General features: G+C 36.2%; 1 protein-coding gene across 3 annotated transcripts in view; it reads left to right on the plus strand.

Moving 5' to 3' along the window:
• Nucleotides 1–25,407, plus strand: part of TNFRSF19 (TNF receptor superfamily member 19) — a 56,048-nt gene that overhangs the window by 15,894 nt on the left and 14,747 nt on the right. For all 3 annotated transcript variants that reach the window (XM_063394682.1, XM_063394683.1, XM_063394684.1), the window contains 2 exons: nucleotides 4,900–5,078; nucleotides 7,705–7,790. In XM_063394682.1, coding sequence (XP_063250752.1) covers nucleotides 4,900–5,078; nucleotides 7,705–7,790 — 265 coding nt within the window. The remainder of the gene's footprint in view (nucleotides 1–4,899; nucleotides 5,079–7,704; nucleotides 7,791–25,407) is intronic.

The following is a 25,407-nucleotide window of genomic DNA, read 5'->3' on the forward strand; positions in this document are numbered from 1 at the left end:
TTCTTTCAAGATTCTTTCTAACCTGGCTGTTCTGTGATTCAATGGTGAATGTTCTAATTTTGGTTGCAAACCAGTGCTCAGTCTATTGGATTGACCTTCCTGTATGGGTAAGCAACTTCAGACACCCTTGATAGCATGAAACAAAACAAAACCAGCAAAAGCCCCAGCCTTATTTCATGTAACTAATTCTGAATCTAAACCATTCTTTTCAACTTTTGCTGTCACAATTTAATGAGGCTTTTTCCAAAATATTTTTAAAGTAACTTTTTCTTCCTTAAAGTAAGAAACAAATAGTACCACCCTCAGCTTTTCCATTCTGATTGCCTATATGCTGTTCTAACAACAATGCTGCAATGTTACATTAGCTTAGAACTAAAATCAATTGATCAGTTATGTTAATTGTATTTTTAGTAAGTAGTTTTAACATATTGCCATCAGAAGAAAGGAAGCTTTGTTATTGTATCAATAGAACTGGTGGGGAAGAGAGTGAAAGCTGCTTCCCATGTTTTTTTGTTTCTATTTGTTAATTAAAAAAAAAATCTCTGTATAGCCCTTTCTTCCCATAAACATACATCTTTGGTAATGTTTGTGAAGCCTTTGAATCACTGAATTAGCTTAGTTTTCAGTGTGTGCAGTCTTTGTTTCAGGTTGTTTTTTTTTGTTTGCAGGTTTTTGTTAGGTTTTTTGGGTTTTTTCTTTTTTTGTTAAGCAGTGCTTTCTTCTTGGGTGGGAGACTGAAATGGTGGTGTTGATTCAGAAGTGTTTGCTTCATGTGGCTCAGCATTGTTGCATTTCTTAATCATTTAGTAGATAGCAAAGCACTACGTAGTGAACCACAAATCATTTAATATCTTTCATTCTTTAAGTGGCTTCAGTCTGCCAGTGCCTGAATAGTCATTGGTTTGGCTTGATAGTAACAGCCTTTAATCCTGTCTTATATATGTTTCTGAAATAAATTAAACCTTATATATTGTAACGCAGGGAAAAAAAACATGACGTAGTTTGTGTTTCAGCCTTTTTCTTAAAAATGTTCAAGTATAGAAATAAAAGTCCTTCTAGTCCTTTCACCATCATTTTTTTAAAGTAATCAGCTGAGCCAGGACACTGAGGACAGTATGTGACAAGGAAGGAATAGACACCAAGAGGTGGAAGGGAGAGTGCCTGAGGCCAGCAGTGCCATCGAGTAAGCCATGACAAATGCTGTCACTGAGAGACAGCCACCGTACTGAGAGCAGCTTGATGGCTGCCAAGGTGGGCTGTGCATCACAGCTTGCTTCCTTGTACCAGGTAGATGATGAAGAAAGAGGAGACCTGCATGTTGTCTCAGAAAAAGGAATGGGGAATTAAACAGGCAGGTGCTGTTTGAAGCTGCTCCTGGATGTGCCACTCCTGACACAGAACATCCGAGCACTGTGCTGCCACTGGCGTTGTCACAGTGAAGCCACCAGTAGCAGCTGCTGCCGTGTTTAGCAGTCACTCTTCACTTTTCACAGCAAGAGAGCTGCTTGAGAGGAAGCCTGCCAGATTTCAGCTCAGGAGAGACCAGCGTGTTTCTGGACACTGGAGCAGCTGCATGTAGGCATGTCAAATCACCTTCACTGAGAATGAAACTTTTCTGACCCTGGCTGTGCACTTTGACCCAGCAGCCAAGTCTGATGTTTGCACCATGCTGTTGCAGCCTGTCCTGCTCAGAGACTTCTGCTGTTAGATCCAGCTCATTATTGGATTCTGGATGAGGCTGACCCACAGCCTGAGATACTTTAGGAAGCTAAAACTGTGTGCTAGTTAACAAGGCCATGTACTCAAAGGTATTAGGAAAAAAACTTCATTTCCCAGCACCAGTGTAGTGCCACAACCTGCTACATGACCCGACACCAATTAAAAGTGTCTTAGGCCCTGGACGACTTTTTCTTGTGATCATCATGGCATAAGTGGAACTGCTCTGGCTGTGTTGTCTTACTTACATAGGTGGTGGATAATCAGTGGAACTAGATTTTAAACAATTTTAAAATGCACTTGCAGATTATGATCTTAATGATGCCTGAAAGCGTTCTTTAAATGAAATTTGAGGTTATTTTAATTGAAATAATGTTTAAAATCTAATTTACTGTTCATGTACTGTCTGTGTAGGATTCATCTTTTAGGGAAAAACCATACCAGTTAACTCCAGTACCCTTTATACTCTGTTTGATTTATGGTTGCTCTGTCTGGATCAGTGTTTGGGTAGCACATAGTGAAAGAAGATTTTGCAAATGCCTTGGTAGTTCTTGAAGAGGTGTCTGCATTATTCTGTGCTTTGAATATTTTTAGCTAGAAACAAAATTATGAGTTTGGTTAACTAGTTTGTACAGATTCCTAAGCAGCCTGTACCAGTCACCCCACTGGATACCTCAGTGAGACACTTCTGAACAGAGTTGTTCTGGAGGTACATCAGTTAAAGAGATGGCACATCACTGTGATAGCGGAAGCTGTATAGCCATCAAGAAAATTGAGATGCATTTGAATTTTGAAGATTTTTTTGTAATTAACTTGAATTCAGTTTTCTAAAGAAGTGTTCCAATTTTTATGGCTTGTGCTGTGTATCTTTTGAGAGAGAAAATTTTCATAAATTGAAAAGGGAAAATGGAAAGGGAGGAGCATGCTAAGTGTTCTTCACAGAAAGCTTTGCAACAGCAAAAATAAAGACAGCATATATTTGTGCTCTTCTTTTTTTTTTTTTTTTTTTTTTTTTTTTTTTAATCTAGCTGATTGATATTACAGATTTTATTTCTCTTGTCTGCACTCCTAAGATCAAATGCCACAGGAGATGAGCTCTATTTTAAAGTTAAGAGTGGGAGGATGGAAAGGGTGAGAGGGAGTTGGGAACTATTCAGATCTCATCAGCCATATAACTTGACAGCTTTGTAAATAGAGCACTGAGAAAACTGGTGCACATCAGTTTTGCACATGTACTGATAAAAGATGAACAGTCAATTGTTTGTATCTTTGCTGGACTGCTAAATTATAAAGTCCAAGATTTCAAAGAGTTTGAATCCATCATCTAAATCATATCCTTCAGTTTGGGGAATGTGGTTAATTATGAGTACAGATCTGTTTGAAGTTCTGCCTGGTTTACAAGCTTAAATATTTATTTGCACCTGCCAGGCAGTTAACTCCCTCAAATATTATGTGAACATAAAAAGCACATACATAAAGTTTTAGTTGTTATGAACTGGTATCTGCGGAATTCCTGGCAAGGGCTTAGAAGCCATCTTTTCAAAGATGGGAGACTGTAAATTCCTTGGGCAGAAGATTTCTTTATATTGCACCCACCATTTTTATAGCTTTAAAGTAAACCATTCCATGATGCAAAGAATCACTAGGATGTGTCCATGCATCCAGCTATATAGCAAAGCAGATCTGATCTAGAAACAATTTACTCAGCTTTGGGAGTTTGTGCCAGTGAGTGAAAGCATTTAATACTAACTTTTATTTCCTGCCTGTGTTTTGATCCAAAGCTTCAAAGGTAGTCTGGAAAGGAAAACTTATAATTAAGTTAATTCAAGCCTTGTATTTGAAAGTTTGGTAGGACTTGAGAGGGACTGATTCCAAATGATTTATCAAAAGATCCAAATATATATAGTTTAATTGAGTTGTATAATATATTTCATAACACTACTATTTGGATAAGCTAACTAGAAAGAGTAGGTATTTAGAAAGAGTGTGTTAAAGATTTATGATATTCAATGAAAAAGTTTATTTAGACTTAGGGAGAGCAAAATCTAACACAAGTTCATCTGCTTATATGCATCAAACTGGTGGAAACCTTGTCTGAAATTGCCCTTGTTGAAGATTTCCTGCAGCTTTCCCACTGGGAAGACGCCCTATTCTTCCACTGAAAATACACACTGGAGAACAGGGTCCCCATATTGTGCCTTTGCTAACAAGTTCTTTCTGACAATTTGTTGTATTCCCTGTGTGGTTTTGTGGTGTAATGCTTTACATCAAACTTTAAAGTACTGAACAAAATTGATAGGATATTTGGATGATAAGAGGAAATAGCAGCTCCTAGTAACTTGATAACTCCTAAGAAGTTGATTGATAGTTCTTGGGAATCAGTTCATAGGATTCAGTCCCCAGACTATTACATATGGCTTGGTGTTTATCTTTGCAGCTTGTCCTTTGTATTAGGTGTCCTTTTGCAAATGAATGGAAATAATGCCTTTAATCTGCCAAATTTGGCAGAAATAACCAACCCTAACAATATTGCTTGTGTAGTAAAATACTGTGCCTCCCTGTGATCTGCAGATCTATTCAAGTTTTCCAACAGTTTGAGAACTGTTAGAACTGTAGTGAGTTGAGTTTTTGAGATTCTTAGTGGCTAAGCAACATTTCATGCCTAGCTGATGGTCATTAACGAGCTCTGGTTTATTTGGTAACAGAAGTCCTAAGCTTTTGAAGATCAGTGCACTCTCTTCAGCAATTAACTTTGTTCACCTTAGCTCTGAACCTTAATATCAAAGTGCTTCTTTGCTGTTTTTGTAACTGAGTAAGTGCCTTTATACTTCACTTGTCCCAGTTTCTTCGCTTTCACATGACTGACCTAATTAAAAAACAGACAGCTCAATAATTCTACCATAAGCTAGTAATAATGAAACTGTGGGAGTCCTTGAAGCCCTTTATCATTCAAATACACAGTGGTTTCGTGAATAAAGCGGATGACTAAGTATTACTTATAGAAGTAAGGGAGATTATTAGCAGTGGAAGACACATTTGAACTTGCTGAAAGGATGGCTTTTGTCTCAAGAAAGACCTACTCTCAGTAATAATTACACTAGGTCTTCATTTTATCCCAGCATTCTCTTCTTGTTCACGCTTTCAGTGGCTGAATAGCTTGCTGTTGCTTGTTAATCCCTACAGGAATGCGGCTTTGGATATGGGGAGGATGCACGGTGCATGACATGCAGGCCAAACAGATTCAAGGAAGACTGGGGCTTTCAGAAGTGCAAGCCTTGCCTGGACTGTGCCTTGGTTAACCGGTTCCAGAAGGCAAACTGTTCTGCCACCAGCAATGCACTGTGTGGGGACTGTTTACCAGGGTAAGACCATTTCTGAAGATGGGACTTGAACAAATTCTGACCTAATTTACATTAAAATTGCTTGTTCATGTTTTCTGGATAAATGTTGGTACCCTTTGTGTATGTATGAAGGTCCTATGTTCTAATCTTGGCCTTACTGTATTATCTGAGCACATAATTTCTGAATTGCTGTAGTAATTGCCTACAAAACTGCCTTTATAATTACCTACTTGGTCCGTGAGAGTATTGTCTGTACAGCACCTGAGCAAAATACCTCATACAGTGTTACTGGTGACTTAGTTCATTGTTATAAAGAATTAAACATTTGGGAGCATACACAGCTACCTTCTTCAAAAATGACTAAATTATTTGCTTGCATTTTTTCCCCTCCTTAGGTCAATGCCTAATAATTCTCATGCATTTATATTCTTAAGTCAAAAGCAGTCGCTGTTGTCTACTGTTTGAAATTTCCTTCACCTTTCTTTTCTTCAAATTCATAAAGCATGGTCCTAGCTGAAAATCATAAATTATCTGAAATAATTGTTTGCTGAAACTGCTGTTATAAATCAAGAGCTGTTCTTAGTTTGTTGTCCTGCCATCCCAAAGGTCTGTTGCTAATTTTCTTTGTTTGCAGTATTAAATATTAAGATCTCTAAAAGGCTATTCTTTACACTGTTGCCAAGTTCCAGTATTATAAACACCTGCCACGAATTTGTAAAAAGATATTTTTGTTGCTTTTTTGAACTGGTAGTTTAACTGATAGGAATAGTGTGTGAGAACTGATTTGCAATTGTAACAGCCTTTGTATTTTCAGGGATATATTTCAGACATGCTTAAAAATTCATACATTTGTTTAGTATCTCTATTTCAGTGATTTTATTTTTTATATATATTTCATACCAAGTATTGAATACCTGAACACTGTTGAAGATCCTGCCATTATTCTTTCTCAAGCCAGAGGTGAAATCTCTTAATTTAAAAGTTCTTAGTAAAGGTTTGGTAACTAATCTTAGCTTAAGTCACTGTATAAGAAGGTGCAGCCCCAGGCATTGTAGATATTACTCATGACCACTTTTGATACTGCTTGCAGCCACGTGGTGAATTGGTTTATGTTTTTATGGCATATTAATAAATATGTGTTGTAGGGCTTACTTGGCAGTCAACAGGGAAAAGATTTTTTTCTTCTGTAAATAATATAAACTGCATTTTAGAAGATGAGAAAGGAATAAAAAAGGAGCCACATTAGGACATGAATTAAGGGTCAAGCTAAACTGGAGGACCTGGTAATGCTTCTCAGTATTCTGGTCTAGAATGCATCCTAGATAGAGTTTTGAAATGAGAGCTGCTTCCACAACCTGAGTTTTCTGGCAGTTGGAAACAGGAGGAGGTAGGGAATCATGGCCATGGCAAGGATAGTCACAGGACATCTGTTCTGGATGTTTTGGGTAACAGAACTTCAGAATACACCACCACTCATAGCTGTCCTTTAGTTTAGATGCTGCCCAAACGAATGGAGGATACAGCCAGCCTAACCAAATGGTTTAGCTGATGTTTTACCTCCCAGCAGTCTCACTTATTTCTGTTTTGCATGGATTTCCAACATGCCATTCTCCATTGTTCAGCTTCAAAACAGTACAAAGAGCATGTCAGCTAAAACCAAATACTGACACACTTTGTTCAGAGTAAATTATCACAGTGACCCCTTCAGTCTTGCAGCCTATGGATCTGTTTCTGTTCACATTGTTGAAGGGGGAGTTTCTTGAGCAGTTGGAAAGCTGTTTGTTTTAGCTGATAAAAGCTTCATACTTTAATGGCATTTGCAGTGTTAGGAGTATAACATCAGTACGGTTAGTACCTCTCATTTCATGTGTAGTGGTAGTGACCACTACAGAAGAAAATTCACATACTCTTCTTGAACAGGCCACTGCTGCTGATTCTGTCTTAGTACTAATGAATTGTTGAAAGACAGACAGACCTCTTTGATTAGGAGCTGTAGGTAAGTTCTTTAGAGGATGTCATACATAAAAATTTGAAATACAACATTCTAAAGTTCCGTGAGATTTTTTGGTGCTAATCTTGTTCCCTGATTGGGAATGTAGGGTTTTGCCAGTCACTGTAGTCAGTATGCTCTTCAAACAGAAGCTCAGTAATAAAGTTCTTGAAGGGTCTTTAAATAATATGTCACTGATATCTGGCCTGTGATGTATTTTTGGAGGTGAGAATTACCTTGTAATATATAGATCAATCATTTCACTTTTATTTTTTAGACATGTAACTAAGCTTGCATAAGGTAAGTTCTTAATGTGTGTCATGTATGTTGTCACCTGTGTGGAAAATGGGATATTGTTTTCTGTCCAAAATCTCCACAATTGTTTATTTCTTCTGTGAATATAAGATTATAGTGACCATGCATTTCGACTAACAGATCTAAAGTTTTCCTGGGTTTATTTTAGATCTGTCTTGGACTATTAATTGATAGCTACTGTACTTTTGTTTACTTCTGTTTTACTCTATCTCCTGATTGCATTGAGACACAGATTGACAAAGCTTTCAATTATAGAAGATTTTGTTAAAACACCTGATAAATTATCTGACGAATAGAAACTGGTTTCAATTAACTATTTTTTCACATACTTCTGTCTTCTAGATTTTATAGGAAGACTAAGCTTGGAGGCTTTCAAGACATGGAATGTGTTCCTTGTGGGGATCCTCCTCCTCCCTATGAGCCTCACTGTAAGTGCTAGTTTTCCTTTAGTGTGATTTCTTTTAACTTAAAGCCTGGGGAAAAAAATGATAGTCACAGTTACAAACTCTTTGTAAAACTTATGTTCTTGTTCGTAAATGATTCTGTTCATACATTTCAGCAGGTCCAGTATGATCATTGAGAAGTTCCCACAAATAGCCCGTCCCTTACAGATTAACATTCCTGTCACACCACATGGTCAGGCAGTCTTGATTCTGCTTCTGATCTCGTCTTACAATTTTTTAGTTTCTGTGTTAATGCCAAAAGAAAGACAATCTTCCTGGACCCTCTGCCAACTATCAGGTGGGGTAGTATCTTTTCCTGACACCCAAAAAGGTATTTGTTGATACCTTTAAAAATAACTTTTATACTAAGGTTACTGTGAGAGAGAAAAATATAGAAGATAACTTTATAGTCCTGTATACTGTTAAAAGGGAATAAGTAATTGGTTTCTCTATTTGTTTTTTGCCAATGGGAGAATTAGAATCCCTTCAAAAGGAGAGAAGCTTTTTATTCTGTAGCAGAAGCCTTGTTACCACTTCTTCCAAGGCTGTTGGTGGTCTACATTGCATCATGTTTTTAATTCAATAAAAAGAGGAACTAGTATTTTTGTGTTTATTGCTGTCTACATTATAAAATGAAAAATACACACGTTTCAAGACAGTTATGTGGAAAATCTTGGGTTTACTTGTTTGTTTCTGTAACTCTGAAGTTATGTTTTAGGAGTTTTTTCCCCGTAATTTAAGCAGAAACGCTTGTTTATAGAAAGAATAAATTGTCGGGTTCCTGAAATACTTTATGCTACTTTAATAAAAACACTTTTTAAAATAAGTATACTTTCTTTTTTTTTTAATGGTGTAAAATTAAAATACAACCAAGGGTATACTATTGTGCATTAAACTCATATTTTCAATAGTTTTATATTGTATTAACTTCAATGAAATAAGGATTATTCTTCTTCAGGATTTCATATATTGCTTAGATAGTCTTTTTTTCAAGTAAACCAAACTTTCTTCTTTTTTTTTTTTTTCTTTTTTTTTTTTTTTATCCTAGTTTTAGTGCTTTTTGGGTAATAAACTTATAAAACCAGATTTTCAAACATTTCCCATACTTTTAAAACTTTTAAGGATTGCAATGCTCAAAGCTAGTAAATTAGAGAATAAGTCAAATAAGTTCTGATGTTTGTAGCAGTAACTCATGCCCATGTATAACAAAAGCCTAGAAAGTAAATTCAAAAATGTTCAACTATTTTTGTAGTCTAGACAATATCTTAGAGTGTTTAGAAAGAATGTTCTTCATATCAAACACTGTTGGGTTTGATGCCAAGAATGAAATGCTGATCTTCTGACTTACTGAAGTAAATCACTCAAATTCAATGAGCTGCAGAAGTTATTTCTAAACAGAGTATGAACAGAGACAGGCCATTTCATATATACATGCATTTAATTCCTTCAACTGGGCAAATTCAGTATTATCTCCTTCATCTGTTTTTGCTCTCTTTTTATCTGCAAAAAAAGAAAGTTAATGAAATGTAAAGTGCAACAATGTTGTTCTAATGGAGGATCTCTAACTCATAAATTCATTTTATGTGTTTCTTTTTCTCTTTTTTTGTTTGTTCCCTTCCAAGAAAGTGTGCTCTTCATGTATGAATTCTGTTCTCTAGCATAATCAAAGACAGGAAAGAAATTATCTCCCTTATCATTCAGCTTTGACTGTAATTAGTGACTTGTGTATTTCATATTTTTCAAAGTCACAAATTATTATTTTGAAAAGGTGATGAAAGAACAGTTGCCAAGTCTTCTGAAATAACTCAGATTGTTTAGTTTATAGTGATTTGGCTTTTGTAATTGAGCCTAAGCTTGGATCCTAAATTGAACCATTAGGAAGCTATTACTCATTTTAAATGGACAACAGGCAACCCCATGGAAAAGAGCATTTCCTCTGGCACAAGCTGCAGTGGTAAATCCAGATTAGAGACGTTTTTGTTCCCTACTCTCATGGCTGGCACAACACCTTTGGTTAAATAACAGAAATGGTAACAGCAAAGTTGTGAGAATTGGCAAGTATTTCTAGCTTTCACTGAAGCAATAATAAAAGGTTTGAAATCATTAAAATGTTCATTATTTGCATACTAACCACCCATTAAAATCCTATATAACAGAAATCCTACCATGAAGTACGGTTGCCATATGTCACTGGTTTTCAGAAGGCTTTTGTTCAGAATTTGTGTGTTGGTTCTTCAGGTTCTAACAGCAGCTGCCTCAGTTTTGGAAAGTGTACATACCTTCCTCAAGCAGCATAGGAAGCTTTTCCTACAACTGTAGCTAAATGAACTGAAGTATTTTTGGAGTTTTACTTAGCATCAAATAGGGGGAAATTTAGGTCTAAGTAAAAAACATGATTCTGTAAGGATACATAAATAATGGTGTGTGAAACACTTTCCATGTAATGCTGAAAATGTTAGTGGTCTGTTCCAATAATGGATGCATTTTGATAGTTAAGACTGTATTACTTGAAGCTAAGAGGCGACAGACCATTAAGTGTGCGGGACAAGCTCTCAATGATCAGAGAACTAAGTTCTAATTCTCTGCCTCCCTTATCCTTCTCTCTTTCCACTGTGAAACAGAAAGTCAAATATTAGTGCAGCTAGGTCTTATGTTACAGATGAAAAGGAAAAGTTTAAATGTCCTGTTTCAATGAATTAATTGTCCTCCAAGGTGTGTGGCAATCTTTTGTTTGCTTAAGAGCATTACCATAAGGGCACAAAGGCTCACAGCCCCCTACCTGGACTACAGGTTCATGTTAAAGCTGAGACATGGATCAAATTCTTTCTAGGAGCAGTTGATTATTACCTGGTTAGCTATAAATCTAAATACTTGCTTTTATCTCCTTTCTGTAGACATTTTAAAACAGATCTGGTTTAAATATTTACTCATGAAAAAAATGAGTTTGTGAATTGCTAGAGGCAAGGTTGAAAGGCTTCTATAATGAACAAGTAAAGAGAGTATTAGAGGCCAGGAGACTTGCTATCACCTTTGTCCAAACTTTAAAGGGGGACACAATGACTTATGTGTGTCTTTAAAATGTCAGAAAATTAAATACACAATGATATATTTATATTTTAATTTACTCAATTCAGGTAAATAAACTGTAAATACCAATCTTATGTATAGGGTCAGGATCTAAACATTAGAAGTAAAAGCATGTTTTTAAAATTGTGATTTATGCTCACTTTGTAAACTGAAGACATTTTTCTCACCTGAAGACTTTTTTTTTCATCTGAATAACAGGATATGAATTCTCTGAAGTGGAATTAGAATTTATCAAAGATGTAAATTCTGAAATAGAAGGTAATATAGACTGTCCAAAAGTGGTGAAACAGTAACGTTGATATGGTTCAATGATTCTTTTGTCTTAGTACCAATTTAGATTTTTGCAGAGTTCACTCTCCTGTCTGCTCAGAACACTCTTATGCTTTCCCCATGGTTATGTTTAAACTGTTACTGAAACTGCTCAGTAAGCAAGATTATGAATCTATCTGTGATAGCAAAAGAATTAAAATAACTCCCTTCTTAAAGTTATTTTTAAATCGAATAAGCTCATTGACCTCAGAACACTTGTGGTGGCACAAATTAAGGAGAGATGTGGGAATGGTTCAGGTAATGAGCACATTTTCTGAAGATACCATTGCTTTCTTGGGACAACCATTGTTTTCAGCTAGTCTGTCTTAGCAAATAAAAAAGCCCACCATTAGAAACCATACTTACCTTCTTTCAGTCGTAAGAAGATGGCAGATTAAAACTGGAGCAGGAGAATTATTATGTCAGCTATTCTTACAAGTGGTTCCTTCTGTTTTGTTCAACTCAAAATGCAGAAAAGCCCCATAGTCACGAGAATCCTTTAGTTTCTGGACAGAATTTCTACTAAGCAGAAGAGCCTGTGACATGGAACTCTTTTGAGATGTATTACAAAAATAGTTCCTAAAAATTCCACATCAGTGGTGTTCCCCTTTTATGCGCAAATTCAATGTAGAGTTTGGCTGTACAAACAGTTAATTTGGAGTAAATTGTGACAGTCAAGGAAATCAGAAAATTAATGCCTAGGCACAAGAGTATTTTACAGCCAAATGACCACCAAAAGAACAGACTAGTCTTTTTTTTTTTTTTTCCCTCTAGTAACCACATTGTTACATTTACAAAAATACTAGTGTTTTACACCATGAAAAATTTCACAGGTTGTCCAGCCAAATTCCTTCCTTCTCCATGACTATTTCTGCTTGTCTTCATGGCACAGATCAAGGAGCATGGGAAGCTGGGGCAGGGGGACAGGATGGGGGAGGGATACTGTTCCATGTGGAGCTTGGGAAACTAGCCTCTACATGTTCCAGGAAATAAACACATTCTTTGCTTCAATGAAGCAGAAATGTTTTGTTGAGTAAGTCACAGCAGCAGACATATCTACAGTTTGATTGTAACATCATGTACAGTTGAAATAAATTGGCACTCAGATCTAAAATTCCTTTTTTTTCTTTTTTTTTGCTATGAACCATATTGATTTCAATTATAAAGAATGTTTCAAACTAGAAAATAAACAGTTTTTTACTCAGGTGAGGATTCAAAGTAGAGACTATGGCTTGTTGATATACAAATACATAAAGAAGATCATTAAATTTGAAAACATTACATTTTCATGAGGCATCCATATCTTACCTGCTTTAAGTTTTGTTCCTTTAAGGAACTCCTATGACATTTTTACTGCCTTAACTAAGACTGATCACAAAGCTCCCTTTACAGTTTTCTTCTGTAGATTTTTTTATTAGTTACTTTCTGTAGATTTACAGTATTGTTTTTTCTGGGTACTAAGTGTCCTGGAGCTGAGTGTCACTCTTCAAATCTACAAGGTATGTTGTTTCACTAATGCAAAGCACTATTTAAGGGATGAAATCTGGTGTTATTTCCTTCTTCCTGGTGTTAAAAGCAGATGGTTTAGGAAAAGCAAGATTTCATATAAATCTACTTATTTACATTGACTAGATTAGGATCTGTGACTTTGTAAACTTTCATGTGAGTGTAATGGGTGTTGGGGATATGCAAGGACTAAACATCAGAACAAAGAAGATGAAAAACTAGAAATTACAGTCTGAAGGGTTATAACTTACATTATTTTGTAAGGGGGGAGCTGGCAACTTGCTGGCTACATGTGTATTCTGTAAAATACTTTCACTAGTGGTAACACAGAAAAAATCCCACTGTCTCAGCTTTACTGAAGCTTTTTATATTATTTCATTAAACATAAATACAGCTATTTAACTTGAGAGTAATTTTTGGATGACATTCAATTCCACATTAGTTCCACTGTTTATATAGTGGAATTTTAATTTATTTGTGTCACTTTCTTCTTTTTGTTTACAGAATTTTGTGATTTTAAAGCTGTCGGACTCCAGATAATGTTTTTCCATCAATTAAGTTTTTCTGTAATTTTATTTGGTTGCTTTGTATAGTAAACTTTGTATTACTAGTGCAAAGCAGCCTTTGAAGGAAGGCTGCTTATGTGCACGAGACAACTGGCATCTGAAAGTACATAGCAAGTGAAATTATTCTTAATTATTTGGTTCTGTTCCAACATATATCTCCTTTTATTTCAGTATTTGTTCTGATTTGAGGTTACCTAACAGCATCTCTCGTAGTCCTCTGCCATTTTGAACACTGTGATAGAAAGCAGCTGGAATATTGTACAAACCTTTCACAGCATTCATAAGCAGTGACAGCTAATTTAATAGCATCATTATCTTATAAATATCAATACTGTTTTATTACAGAGACATTCCCTTCCCATCATTTCAAAACTGAAATGTAGGCTTTTGTGAAAATGTAGTAAGTCAGTCTGATATTTTCCATATGTGACCTGACAGTAGAGTAACTTATCTTCAGGAAGTCTGAAACAAATTCCACCAGGTGTTTCAGGAAGATGAGAATTGCTACTCATGTCTTAAAAAGTTTCATTACAATTTTATTTCTTTCACTCATCATAAAGAGAGTTAACCTAGGAAACCTAAATGCTTTCAATTCAATTGTCCTTGAGAATTGAGATGGTTCTGACCCATTGGGGTTCATGGGCATAACTTAGAGTCAAACAGCTCCCTTTTTTACTCTTCTGAATTTACTTTATATGTTGGGCTCCTCTTCTAAAAAAAAGTTGCAAAAAAAGAGAGGGCAGATTTTTTTTTTTATTTTAATAACAGATATTATCACTAAAATTAGTTAAAATAGTTCTGAAGCATTACTTAATGGAGAGGAAATTCAAATACATTGCAGTTTAATCATGTTCTGAAACTTACCCAACTTACTTTCATCAACTTTCCTTACATGTACCTCTCCTTTCTATGCTTATATGTATGGAAGTACTTCATTATGTAGCTTCTTACCACTACATATTCATTATGGTTAGTAGACAGAAATGGTCAGAGGTGTTTCAGTCATTTCTATCCACTGTCCTGTCTACTCCTCTTAAAAAAAAAAAAAAAAAAAAAAAAAAAAAAAAAAAAAAATTAAACCAAGCCAAAACAAACCAAAACCCCCACAAATTTTCCATAGATGAAAGTTTAATTTATGAATTGAAATGACATTCAAGGAAGTGCAACTCCCAAACCCAACAGAATTTCTGTTGAGTAAGTGAGACACTTTATGGAGGAATCAAGATTTGGAAGCTGAAGCTCTTAGGGATCCAATCAGTTTAAACTGTTGAACTCCTGCCCACTTTGTTGCACTGTCCTTAAATGTTTTCTATGATTCAGTTTATTTTCTGCAGTGGGAAATTTGTTTTGTCAGGAAGATTTCTAATCACATCTGTTACAGCTTAATTCTACAAAACTGTAGGTGTGGGGGCTCTTCCAGTGAATCAATTCGTTTACAAGTAACTTCTGTAGGACAGATGTACTCAGCATAGCATGTCTGCACTATTATGAAAGTTTACAGTAACCTCAAGTAATGAGTGTTTGAAATTTCTTGATCTTCTTTGAAGCTCTTACAATAACAATAAGCAGGGTCCTTGTTTTGTGCCTGCTGCCTGAAGTCTAACTTGGGTTTCTTTGCACCGTGACATTTTATTTCACTAAGTGCATTTCAAGTAGCCCAGTTCAAGCTACAAACTGAAAGAACCAGGCTAGTAGTGAATGCTTTAGGGATATCTTAGTATAGGTAGCATTAGCCCTGTCAAGTATCCAGAGGTATGTAAGGCATAAGTATTCAAATAGACCCAGGATTCTGACTCCAAAATTGCATCACCAACTGTCCTGATTGACAACTAATTGTGTAAACATTTAAAAGCCCAGGGACCTATAACATTTCATTTAGTCTCCAGGAGTATTCCACTAATCCTGGGTCCAGGTAGCTTGGACACATTGCAGCTTTAGTTTAGGCCAAAATGTTTGTGATTCACCTGCTTTGCCCTGACTGCCCTGGAAGGAAGTACATATGCATGGACTGGGCAGGATGATCTAAACAGGTGTATAACTGAACAATACAGACCCCTTTCTCTATCACCATTGATCCAAGATGTAATGGAATTGGAATTTAAGGAGGCACCTCCAAATTTGTCTGTACCCTTCAGTGGTCATCCAAAGACTTTTGCAGCACTGAGCAGTCACGTGCACAGCTGGCACTGAAGCCGGCAGGACCCACGAGCGGACTGCTCTGTTGCTCATCTCTGAACAGTCTGTTTTCCGGTGCCTTCTGATGCCAAACTCAGCAGAGCAGGTTGGGATAATGTTTGTGAGTCCTTTTCTTGGTGTCTTCTTTGAGTCCAGAATTCTTCCCTTGTCGTGTGTGCTGGCCGTGTGTTGGCTCCCCGCCGTCACGCTTTGATTGTGACATCAGGGGTGTGTTCCTGCCACAGGGGGTTCCCAGCACTGTGGATGCAGCCCAGGTGTTGCTGTGCTTGGCCCTGCAGCGCCTGGGCCTCTCTGTGGGCCTGGTTTCATGCCTTCTCAAATTAGCACGTTGCAGTACAGCTCAATGGCTCCAAGATCACTTATTGAGATAATTACACTGTTCATAATTTTCACATTGTGACTGCAACACAGGCATGATTAAATAATAGAGTCTAATTGCCTACCCACAGCTTTTCAAAATGAGGGGGAAAGCGTATCTGTTATGTTTCCTCTTTGGATATCCTGATGAAAGTATACCAGTATAACTTGAATAGAAATTGTTCAAATAGTTAAGAATTTGAGTTGTGTTTTTGAAGTAAAGTTCAGGCTATAAATTAGTGAATTTCCATTTAAATTTTTGTCTGACTAATCAAGTCAAATCTATTCCCTACTTCCTGCTTTATGTGTGTAAAGTACAGGTGACTGGGTCAGACTTTCTATTTCAATTATTCTGCTCTTTAATCTCAAAAAATGGGCAGTCGTCTGTTTTGTTTGTCACTACCTTTGTATTACTAGATGCATTGAGACTGACCAGCAAATCATAAAGGAGGTCTGTTGATAACATCCAGTGGAAACTTAAAAAGCTGAATATGACACTGTAAAGGCTCTGCAAAGGTTTAATGCATTGTTTCATGCACTATAATGACTAATCCTGTGCATCAGGGAATGAATCTACACAAAAGAATCGCTAGAAGACATTCTGCTGTGTTAATTGGTGTGGGTTTAGCCCCTTTTAATTCAGAAATGTATTGTCTTCTTGTCTTTCCTTCCTTATAATTGTATTTACACTTCTGAAATGCAAATATTTTCCGTGTAAAAAGACAAAATATCCCTGATACACAAGTAAATATTTCTGTGGAGTATGCAAGACCAGGGTATGGTTCAGTAACAGAGTTTGCAGTAGCAGTACAAAGCCAAACAAAATTTGAGCTTTAATGCATGTCTTGGTAATGCATTCCTTTCTGGAGGCTTTAGAGAATTTACTTTGAATCCTCCTTTTCTGTGTGTCATTTTCCAAACAAATTGTTAAACTTTTCCTTTAACTACATATGGTAATTATAATATATGATTTTTTTTTGACAAAACATGGTTTGTTAGATTGATTTCAGGCAGGTTTCCATAATTAAAGCTGCATGAGATGGATTGTGACACATTCTTCTGGATCAAAATATATATAAAAAGTTCCATACTGAAGAGTTTTTATATATGAAGGAACACTGAAGCTGTTGCAACAGAGGAAAAATATCAAACTGGAAAAGCCCAGTTCTTTCCTAGTCCTTTCCTGCTGTCACTTTGTGCAGGCTTGTGATGTAACACAAGAGGGATGCAGCCATAAGGTTTTCTCTTCCAGAGCTGGGTGAGCTTGTGTCCCACACTTGTGCTGATTGTGTCTCACAGACATTGCTGCATTATAAAAGGTTTTCTTGCTCACAGTCAAACATCTCCTGTCGTTCTACATCACTCTCTTTTAAGAACTGAGTTGGCTTTGTTGATTGAACACCCATCAGAGAATTTGGTGGTTATTATTGAGAACATGGATCATTTCTTTAATGCCTGCATCACACTGATCTCTGGATCTGTCCAAGATGTTTCCTTCCTGCCAGTTTTGTGTTCTTTGGGGGAAACTGCTTTTTCCTCCTTGCCACGGGAGGCTAGATTTCTGAGAACAGGGAATTTACCTTCCATTGCTTTTAACTATTATGTATGTAAGCATGGTGAATGTTGCCAGTAGCCCATAGTTGTGACAGTTATCATTTTTGGCTGCTAAAAATAATTTCAGAATTGTAAATTTAAGTGTTATTGCAAACTTTTAAAGATACATTATAAGAATAAAATTGTGGGGTTTTTCATTTTGCTTTCCTAGGTGAACACAGCATATCCATACTGTTGTCATTTATCCCTTTTTAATCCTTTTGACCATGGTGACTAATTTCTGTCTGTGCTGACAGAGTTACAAAGATCTAGACAAAGAATTTGCAGGTTTTACAAATACAAATGAATGAGTAGTGAGGAGAGAGCTACATTAGTCCATTAGCTACATTACTTAGTGAGATAAGAAGGTTGTGACATAAGCTCCTACCACATTTGTTGATGGCAGAAAATGTACAGAAAAGAAAATAATGGAAAACAAATTACAATTTCTGAACCTCTTGAAACTGTTCATTTATTATGATTGGGGGGGAAAGAACAGAAAAATTTGAATACTAAAGTTTGAAACTTTAAGAAAATCACCTGCTATAATATAAAATCTAGATTAGTATTAGCAGTCCCTACTTAGTCAGGTGTTAGCAATATAAATATTAAATTATTTCAGAGTGAGCAGATACAATGTAAATGGTTCCATAATACAGACGGAAATCATAGAATAAATTAGGAATATAAATGTCTTTTCTTAACACTACTTGTTCATAATCTCTGGAAATATAATATATAAAATATATATGGTCATAATCCAGTAAAAGTAGGTGAAGTTGATGTGATGTTTGAGCAATCTGACTTGCACAGAGAGCCTTGGCTCTCTAGTGTTAGCATGAGAATTGCACTAATTATGTGCAATCCATTTTTATCTACTAAAGCACGTATGAATGTATTTTGGAGTGAACACGGTATTCCACAGTGTTCTTTGAAAATACATTCCTTATTCCTTGCTAGAATATGAAGAAAAGTATGTATCTTAAAAGTGAAAGTAGAAATGTCAGCTTGTGATTTTTAAAATAATTTGAATCAAATTTCATTTATTTCATGAATTCACATCAGAAGCTCACGCAGCTGATAATAGGAGTTCACATAAGTAATATCCATCTGGCATTCAGATTGTATCTGATCAGTTCATGACAACATATGTGGTGTATTTTGCATCTTTGTTCTAACTCACAGCTGGCAACTCTATCTGCTAATCCCAGTGAAAGCTGCAGCTGGAATTGCACAACTGCTTTGGAACTTGCATGTCCTTTCCCAGAGATATGAAGCCTTGGAGATGTGTTTCCTTTATGATTCCTGTTGAACTGGGGAAGTAATTGTTGCCTTAAGAGTGAAGTCAAGCAATGAATCCTCAAATACCCATTGTAAGACCACATTTTATATAACAAAAGAAAGCTAAGAATGACCAAAAATACTTAATTTTGCTTTTTTTTCTTGTAATAAAAACTCACTGTAGAGCTCATTACTCTTTTATTACACTTTTATTACATAAAAAAATCCTTATTATAGAATGATGAATTAATCACTATTCACTTCTAGCTTGTTCATCTAAAATACAAACAAGCAGTTTGCAAGGATATTTAGTTTTGTTTCTTGACACTCTGAAGTACAGTCAGAAGGTTAAATTCTCAACTGCAGAGTATGAGAATTTCAGTGTGTTTTTTCAAAGCAGCTTACCATACTTCAGTTTCTAGTAGTAACTTGTGCAACCTTTCATCTTATGAGTCAATCCTATAATTAGTATCCTTCTTTGCCAGAGGCATACTGCATGTTTGTTTTAGGTACAGAATGTCTGCAAGAAATTTAACTTAATCATTACTTTTTAATGTAAGAGCTGGTTAGCTCAATTACACTAGATTAAAGTGAACTTGAAATTCCTGAGTTACAGAGAAGGGGCTAATCTGTGACCTGTAGTGAATAAGTCCTATTTCCTATGGTTTTTTTCCTTATGTGCACTTACTAATGTGGGTAGCCCTTCAGCTCAGGCTTGCAGTGGCTATAAGCAATTATCTATTTTCTGTATGGAGTGGATTTGCAAGGTTCTTATTTAACTTGGCCATTAGGTTATTCAAAATTATTCCAGGATTACATGCATTGCAGTAAAGCTGCAAAACTTTTTAGTTTTTTCTGTAAACTTTCACTTTATTGTTTTTAGGGGTAATCTGAAAAAACAAGTAGTGGTTACAGCTTTTCAGTATTTTTTAGACAATTTCTAATTACAGAAGCATTAGACTGTTTCAAATATATTCATTTAATAACATGCTTTTAAGCTGTGTTCAGACTGAAAATACTGGTTCAAATTTATCTCTCATAATCACACAGGGAATGGCTGCATTAGCACCACTACAGAAGCACTGAGTTTTGGTACCTCTGGTTTAAATCCATGCTGACTGCTGACTTTGGGTACAGAGTGCAAGCTGTGACTGGCATGTGAATATAAAATACTGCTAGTCAAGTGCACACTAGTGTGTTGGGGTTTTTATTCTACTTGGTGCTGTTAGGTACTATTTGACTCAATGATCTTAGAGGTCTTTTTCAATTCCTAAGGATTCTATGATTCTGAGTTGCTCAGTTACAAAATTCTCTGGCTGCGTTCCATTTAAATTTCTTGGTTTTTAGGAAAATACGGTAGAAAATGTGGAATCCATCTAGACTCAAACTTTCCACACTGCTAACTCTCTATTAAGAAAATCATTGTCAAGCAAAAGAACACTGAAATACCACACCAGAGGACTGGAATTACCTGGAGTACTGGAAAGTATTGGAAGTAGGTTAAAAAATGCAATAGCCTTACAACAGGAGTTGTGTGCCAAGGGCCTTAGCAGTAATGATTCATTATAAACCAACACCTCCTGAGCTGGGAGCAGCCTTATAAAAGGGGGGCCTAATGTTCTTACTGATCATTTGTATCCTCCAAATTGTTGTCCTCTACTTTGCTCACCTTTAATTTTTGGGATGATAGACCTCACACAGTCTCACTGGTTCACTTGTGCTAAAGCAGTGTACTGCCAAACTCCTCTTTTACAAAGATCACAGAATAATCTCACATGTTATTTTGGGCAGTGACATGTGCCTTTGAGCTGTAGTCTGTGACTGTTTCCTAAGAACATGAGCTCTTTGTTAGAGCGTTTTTAACTAAAGGGTTGTGTCTACCAGTTTTAGTATAGTTTCATTTCAGGCCAGTGGTATGATTCTATGTGTATATTACTGGATGTGATTTGTAGTTACCATGTCTGCATGTGGAAAATTAGGATGGAAGTAATGCACCCTGATTTGAGCATCTAAAAGTTAATGCTCAGCACTGAAGTTGTCAGCCCAAACTCCCAGCCAGGGGTGAGAATTTGGTACCCCAAGAGTTCAGGCAAGCCAGATAAGGTAGGCTTCAGTGACTGGCTAACACTAAGCAGTCTTTAAAGCCTTTTCAGAATAATTACCTCTCAGGAGATTCTGTTCCTGGCTTTATTTTAGAAAGAGGGCCTGAGCTTTGTTGTCAGACCTCCAGACTTCTATAGTTATGAATTCCACCTAGATGCCAATATCAGGTTAGATGAAAATTTCAATTCAACACTGAATGATTGTTTGACTGCCTAAAACCTAATCTTACTATTTTTTTTCTTTTTAATTAATTTTAAGGAGGAAAACGACTTTTTAGAGTGTCGGGGTTTTTTTTACTCCTGCAGTATAAATAAAAACACCAAAAAAATTAGAAATATATTTCTCTTACTTTTGATAAAATGCCTCTTACAAACCAAAGCTCATATTCTAGGAGAACATGCTAAAGTTAGAATATGCCAGAATTGAGGCCTGCAACCATTATGAGGTTCCCTCATGTATAGTTACTCTAATACAGGTTGTATTGTCATTATTGTATGTTATTTCCCACTCGGCCTTTGTTCATTTAAAGCACAGGATAGGCAAAACCTATAATTCTGCAAGTCTCACTTTTTATTTGCTATACATTATTTTATATTCCATGCAGAATGTGAGGTATTAAATACTGCTGGACTTCTCTGAGGTTCTGCCACTGTAAAGAAGTTGTTACGGGTTTTGCAGTTGTGACTGACATTTGTCTTTTCAATGGAAGTGGCGTAAAATGTTTAACATCTGTTAACAAACTGAGGAAGTCAAAGGCTCTCAAAACCCTTCATTGTTTCTTGACAAAACCAGAGTAGGATGTCATCTTCTTGACTCTGAATATGTATAATGGCTGCATCTCTGAGCTGAAGTTCACTCTGTATTCAGTGGAAAGATCAAGGATGGTGTTTAAAACAAATCAGACTAATTACACCCTAAAAGAGGCTTTCTCCTACCCACACCCCCCCACCAGCCCTCCCCATCCCCTCTAGAGAAAGTTCAGGTGATTCCCTCCACAGCAGATCTTTGCTTTGGTCAGATGAATCTCACTTGCAGAGCTTGATTTTTCGAAGATAACCTTTCAGAATGTCTTCTGTATTCTATGGCCAACTCCTATCAGCTTCTGTTAAAGAGGGGAGATGTTTTGTTTCAAATTAAGTAATATAATAGGACAAGGATCTTGTGTATAGCAACCTTTTGTTCTGTATAACTTGACTTTATCCCCACAGCTTTAAGTGGTGAATTAATAACTGCTTTTCATAAGCTGTTGTTATTTCTGATGTCAAAGCTACAGCTGTTTCATTTGTAATGCAGTTTGCATGTGCATGCATAATGATGCACTGTAGGTAACTTCTTTGCAGTAAATCACAGCATTTATGCTATCTGAAGTAATACAACAAGCTATGGATGCATGGCCAACTTCTAAAGGTATTAACCTCTATGTTACAGAAGTTTGCAAATTTATATTTAATCCCATGTATTTCATATTACTTACCCCAGAAGTGTGTTTTTAAAAGATCCTGAGATTGCAAAGTTAAAAACTTCAAAAACACTAGCAGTGTTGGTTATGCAACTCTTAACCTTAAGTCAGAATTGTAATTCAGCTCAGTGGAGTGCATTATGAAACTGTCTTAATTAGATAAACATACTTTTTGTTTTCCCTAGTGCAGACTTATTTCTCCCATCATGTGCCTTGTGTGGAAAACTTAAGATAGCTTAGTGATATTTAAATGTAATTGTAAACAGGAAAAATATAAGTGCTGGGCAAGCCTAAGTCTGGTTTATTTAATTTTGTTCCAGTCTACATATCACATGACTGTCGGCTGTGCTAAGAGGGGCCTTTACTGCTTCTGCCAAAGCTTTACAACTGGGCAAATTCAACTGGAGAGAAGAAATAAGCTTTTACCTAGGTCAGCTTCCAGCCTAGTGGATAAAACAATCTCCATGAAGGTGGTAGAAGAGTCCTCATTTCATACTTCTTGCCAAAGAGCTCTTAAGCTTTCTCACAAGGCAGAAACCCCATCACTACCTCCTCTTTCAATGCATCTGAAAGGCATTATAAGCCATGCTTGTGATTTGTCCCTTCATTTAATTTTAAAATAAGATCATAGATTTTTGTTCTCCATAGAGTTTTAAGAAAAATGGAAGCTCCTCTCTGCCTCTGAGTAATTTATGGAAAGAGCAAAGTACATTATCCTTCTCCAGGTTTCTGTTATCTATAGGCTGACAACAGTGACATAAGGAACTGTCTTACTCATATGACAGATATTTCAGATTCTATTCAGTATTTAACCTTTTTTCACACTGTATAAGAAGTATGTGACTGAATACAGACCTCTAGCTCCCAGATAGATTTGGATTTTAAAATTACAGATTTCACAGCTTAATTTTTGTGTACTTAAGCCTTGTCTCTCTTTCAATTTTTGAAGTGGATACCAAAATACAATGGCATCAATATTTTATGTGATTTTAGATTACTCTGAATTATCTGCAATCTGAAAATTGTAGGTCTTCTGGTTTTTATTTCTCATATATTCTCTCAATTTGAAAATAACCTTTTTAAAATTTGATGTAATAATTGTCCAGTGTTGAACACATATGCATACGCACATGTATTTCCAGATCATTTTGAGAACTGATTTTTTATTTGTCATATCTAATAACTAGGCTCCTGCTGCATGGGATTTCTAATATATGGAAAAAATTCTTCAGCATTTATATTTTTCATTTTTGGTAACAAAAAGTATTAGTTCTTTAAGAGAGTTTGAAGAGTGAAGATGGTTCTAACTATCAGGATTTCATTTTCCTTTCCCAGTTATTTCAGATTTTAATTTTAGGCCAGGATGCAACTAGGGAAAGGTACTAAAACTTTATTGAATTTTCTGGTAGCTGCTGGAACATCTAGCTGTCTGGACTAGGTAAGTTATTTTGCCAATTCAAGAAGTTGCTTTTTGAGCAAAATAAGGAAATTATTCCTGCACCTAATTTGATATTCAAATAGAGTAGTTTTTCTTAATGTATCACTTATTGATATATTTGGTTTTGAATGTGCAATCACTATTTTCTAAAGCTTAAGAAACTTTATGAAATGTATCACAGCATACTCTGTTTTTCTGATGACAGGACTGCTTGCAAACAGAAGTGAGGTAGCTGAGTACTGTTACAAAGCATTTTAAAGCAAGGACAAAAGCCATAGTTCTTGAAAAGTTTTTGCACAGACTATTAGTGATGTTTATGGAAATTTCTGTCAACAAACTTAGGACACAGGCTTGCAATCATTATGAAATCTTTTGCTTTACTCTCTGGGTGTTACCACAGCTGAACCAGGATAAGGAGGGAAACATTTGGAATAGAAAGTGAAGTGTTAGAAATTACTTCTTGTTGAATCAGAGAGGGACAAAAACTCTTATGATTGATTCACATTTCATTTCTACTTTATTGGGATTTGTACAAATAAATACATAGATATGTATGGAAGAGCATGTATGTTCCCTGCCTAGGGGCAGGCTTAGCTGCTCTACCAGCCCTCAGTCATAGGCACAGGATAGAGTTTTCCACACTGTCTTATTTCAGCCTACTGAAAACCAATCCATGCACCAATCTCATCACACAGGAGCTGTAAGAGCTTGTTAGAACCTTTCGAAACAGATCTGTAACCCCATTGTGAATGTAATCCCATGTATGCATGGGATTCACAATGTTCAGTGACACTTTCAGTTAATGAAATTGGGTTATTCTCTGTTGGGTAGAGAGACAACCTGCAGACATGCTTGTTCTTCTATTTCCATGTGTGCCTTTGTCATTTAACTAGTGAATATACAGGAAGATCCTGAAGGGTTCCTGGCCCCCTCTCCTCCCTGGGCAGATGGGGGATGGCAGTAGTTGCCCACATGAACTTGGTTTGCTTTTCAGCAGTGCAAACTCCTCCTCTGCTTATGTGGGCGGTGTCTTGTGCAAGTGTTTTGGGACTGAGAGCCATGGAGTGTGTACAGAGACTGAACAGAGCAGGAAATGGCATAAGCAGACCAAATGGACTGAAATTCTGCACAGGGATGTTTTTGTTCTCTACCTGGGTAGTCCTAAAGATTAAATGGGACTGCACATACAGGACACAAAGTATAAAAATGCCAAAAATACTTCCTGCATTCATTTTCTGTTGAAAAGATGAAACAGCTTTCATAACCTGTGTGGGATGAATGCATTCTACAGTTGGATTTGAACAAGGGAATAGCCTAAAATAGCATGTTCTATTTCACAGAGCATGTCTGACAATGAATGTGGTTAAAAGTACAACTTAGAGGTGATGTAAGAAAATAGATTTTCTGCTGTATCTAGCAATCTCATATGTTCTGACATCAGATTTATTGGGACGTTGCTTTAAAACATGAAAACACCTAGAAAAGGAGTTGCATTTTTAAGCAAATAGGTGTTGCCCAACCTCAGCTGTCAGTGATGTAAAGTTGGCTTCTAGAAGCAAAAGTCAGAAAGGTAATTGTTAACAACAATTAATTTTCGGGTAATTAATGACCCCAGTCATTAACATCAACATAGACTTGGTGCCACCAGATCACACTGGGTGTTCCCAGTTTATGGAGGAGAGATCTGCCTTTTCTTATTAATAACCA

The sequence above is a fragment of the Prinia subflava genome, chromosome 3 (assembly GCF_021018805.1).
Source record: "Prinia subflava isolate CZ2003 ecotype Zambia chromosome 3, Cam_Psub_1.2, whole genome shotgun sequence".
NCBI classification, from domain to species: Eukaryota; Metazoa; Chordata; class Aves; order Passeriformes; family Cisticolidae; genus Prinia; species Prinia subflava.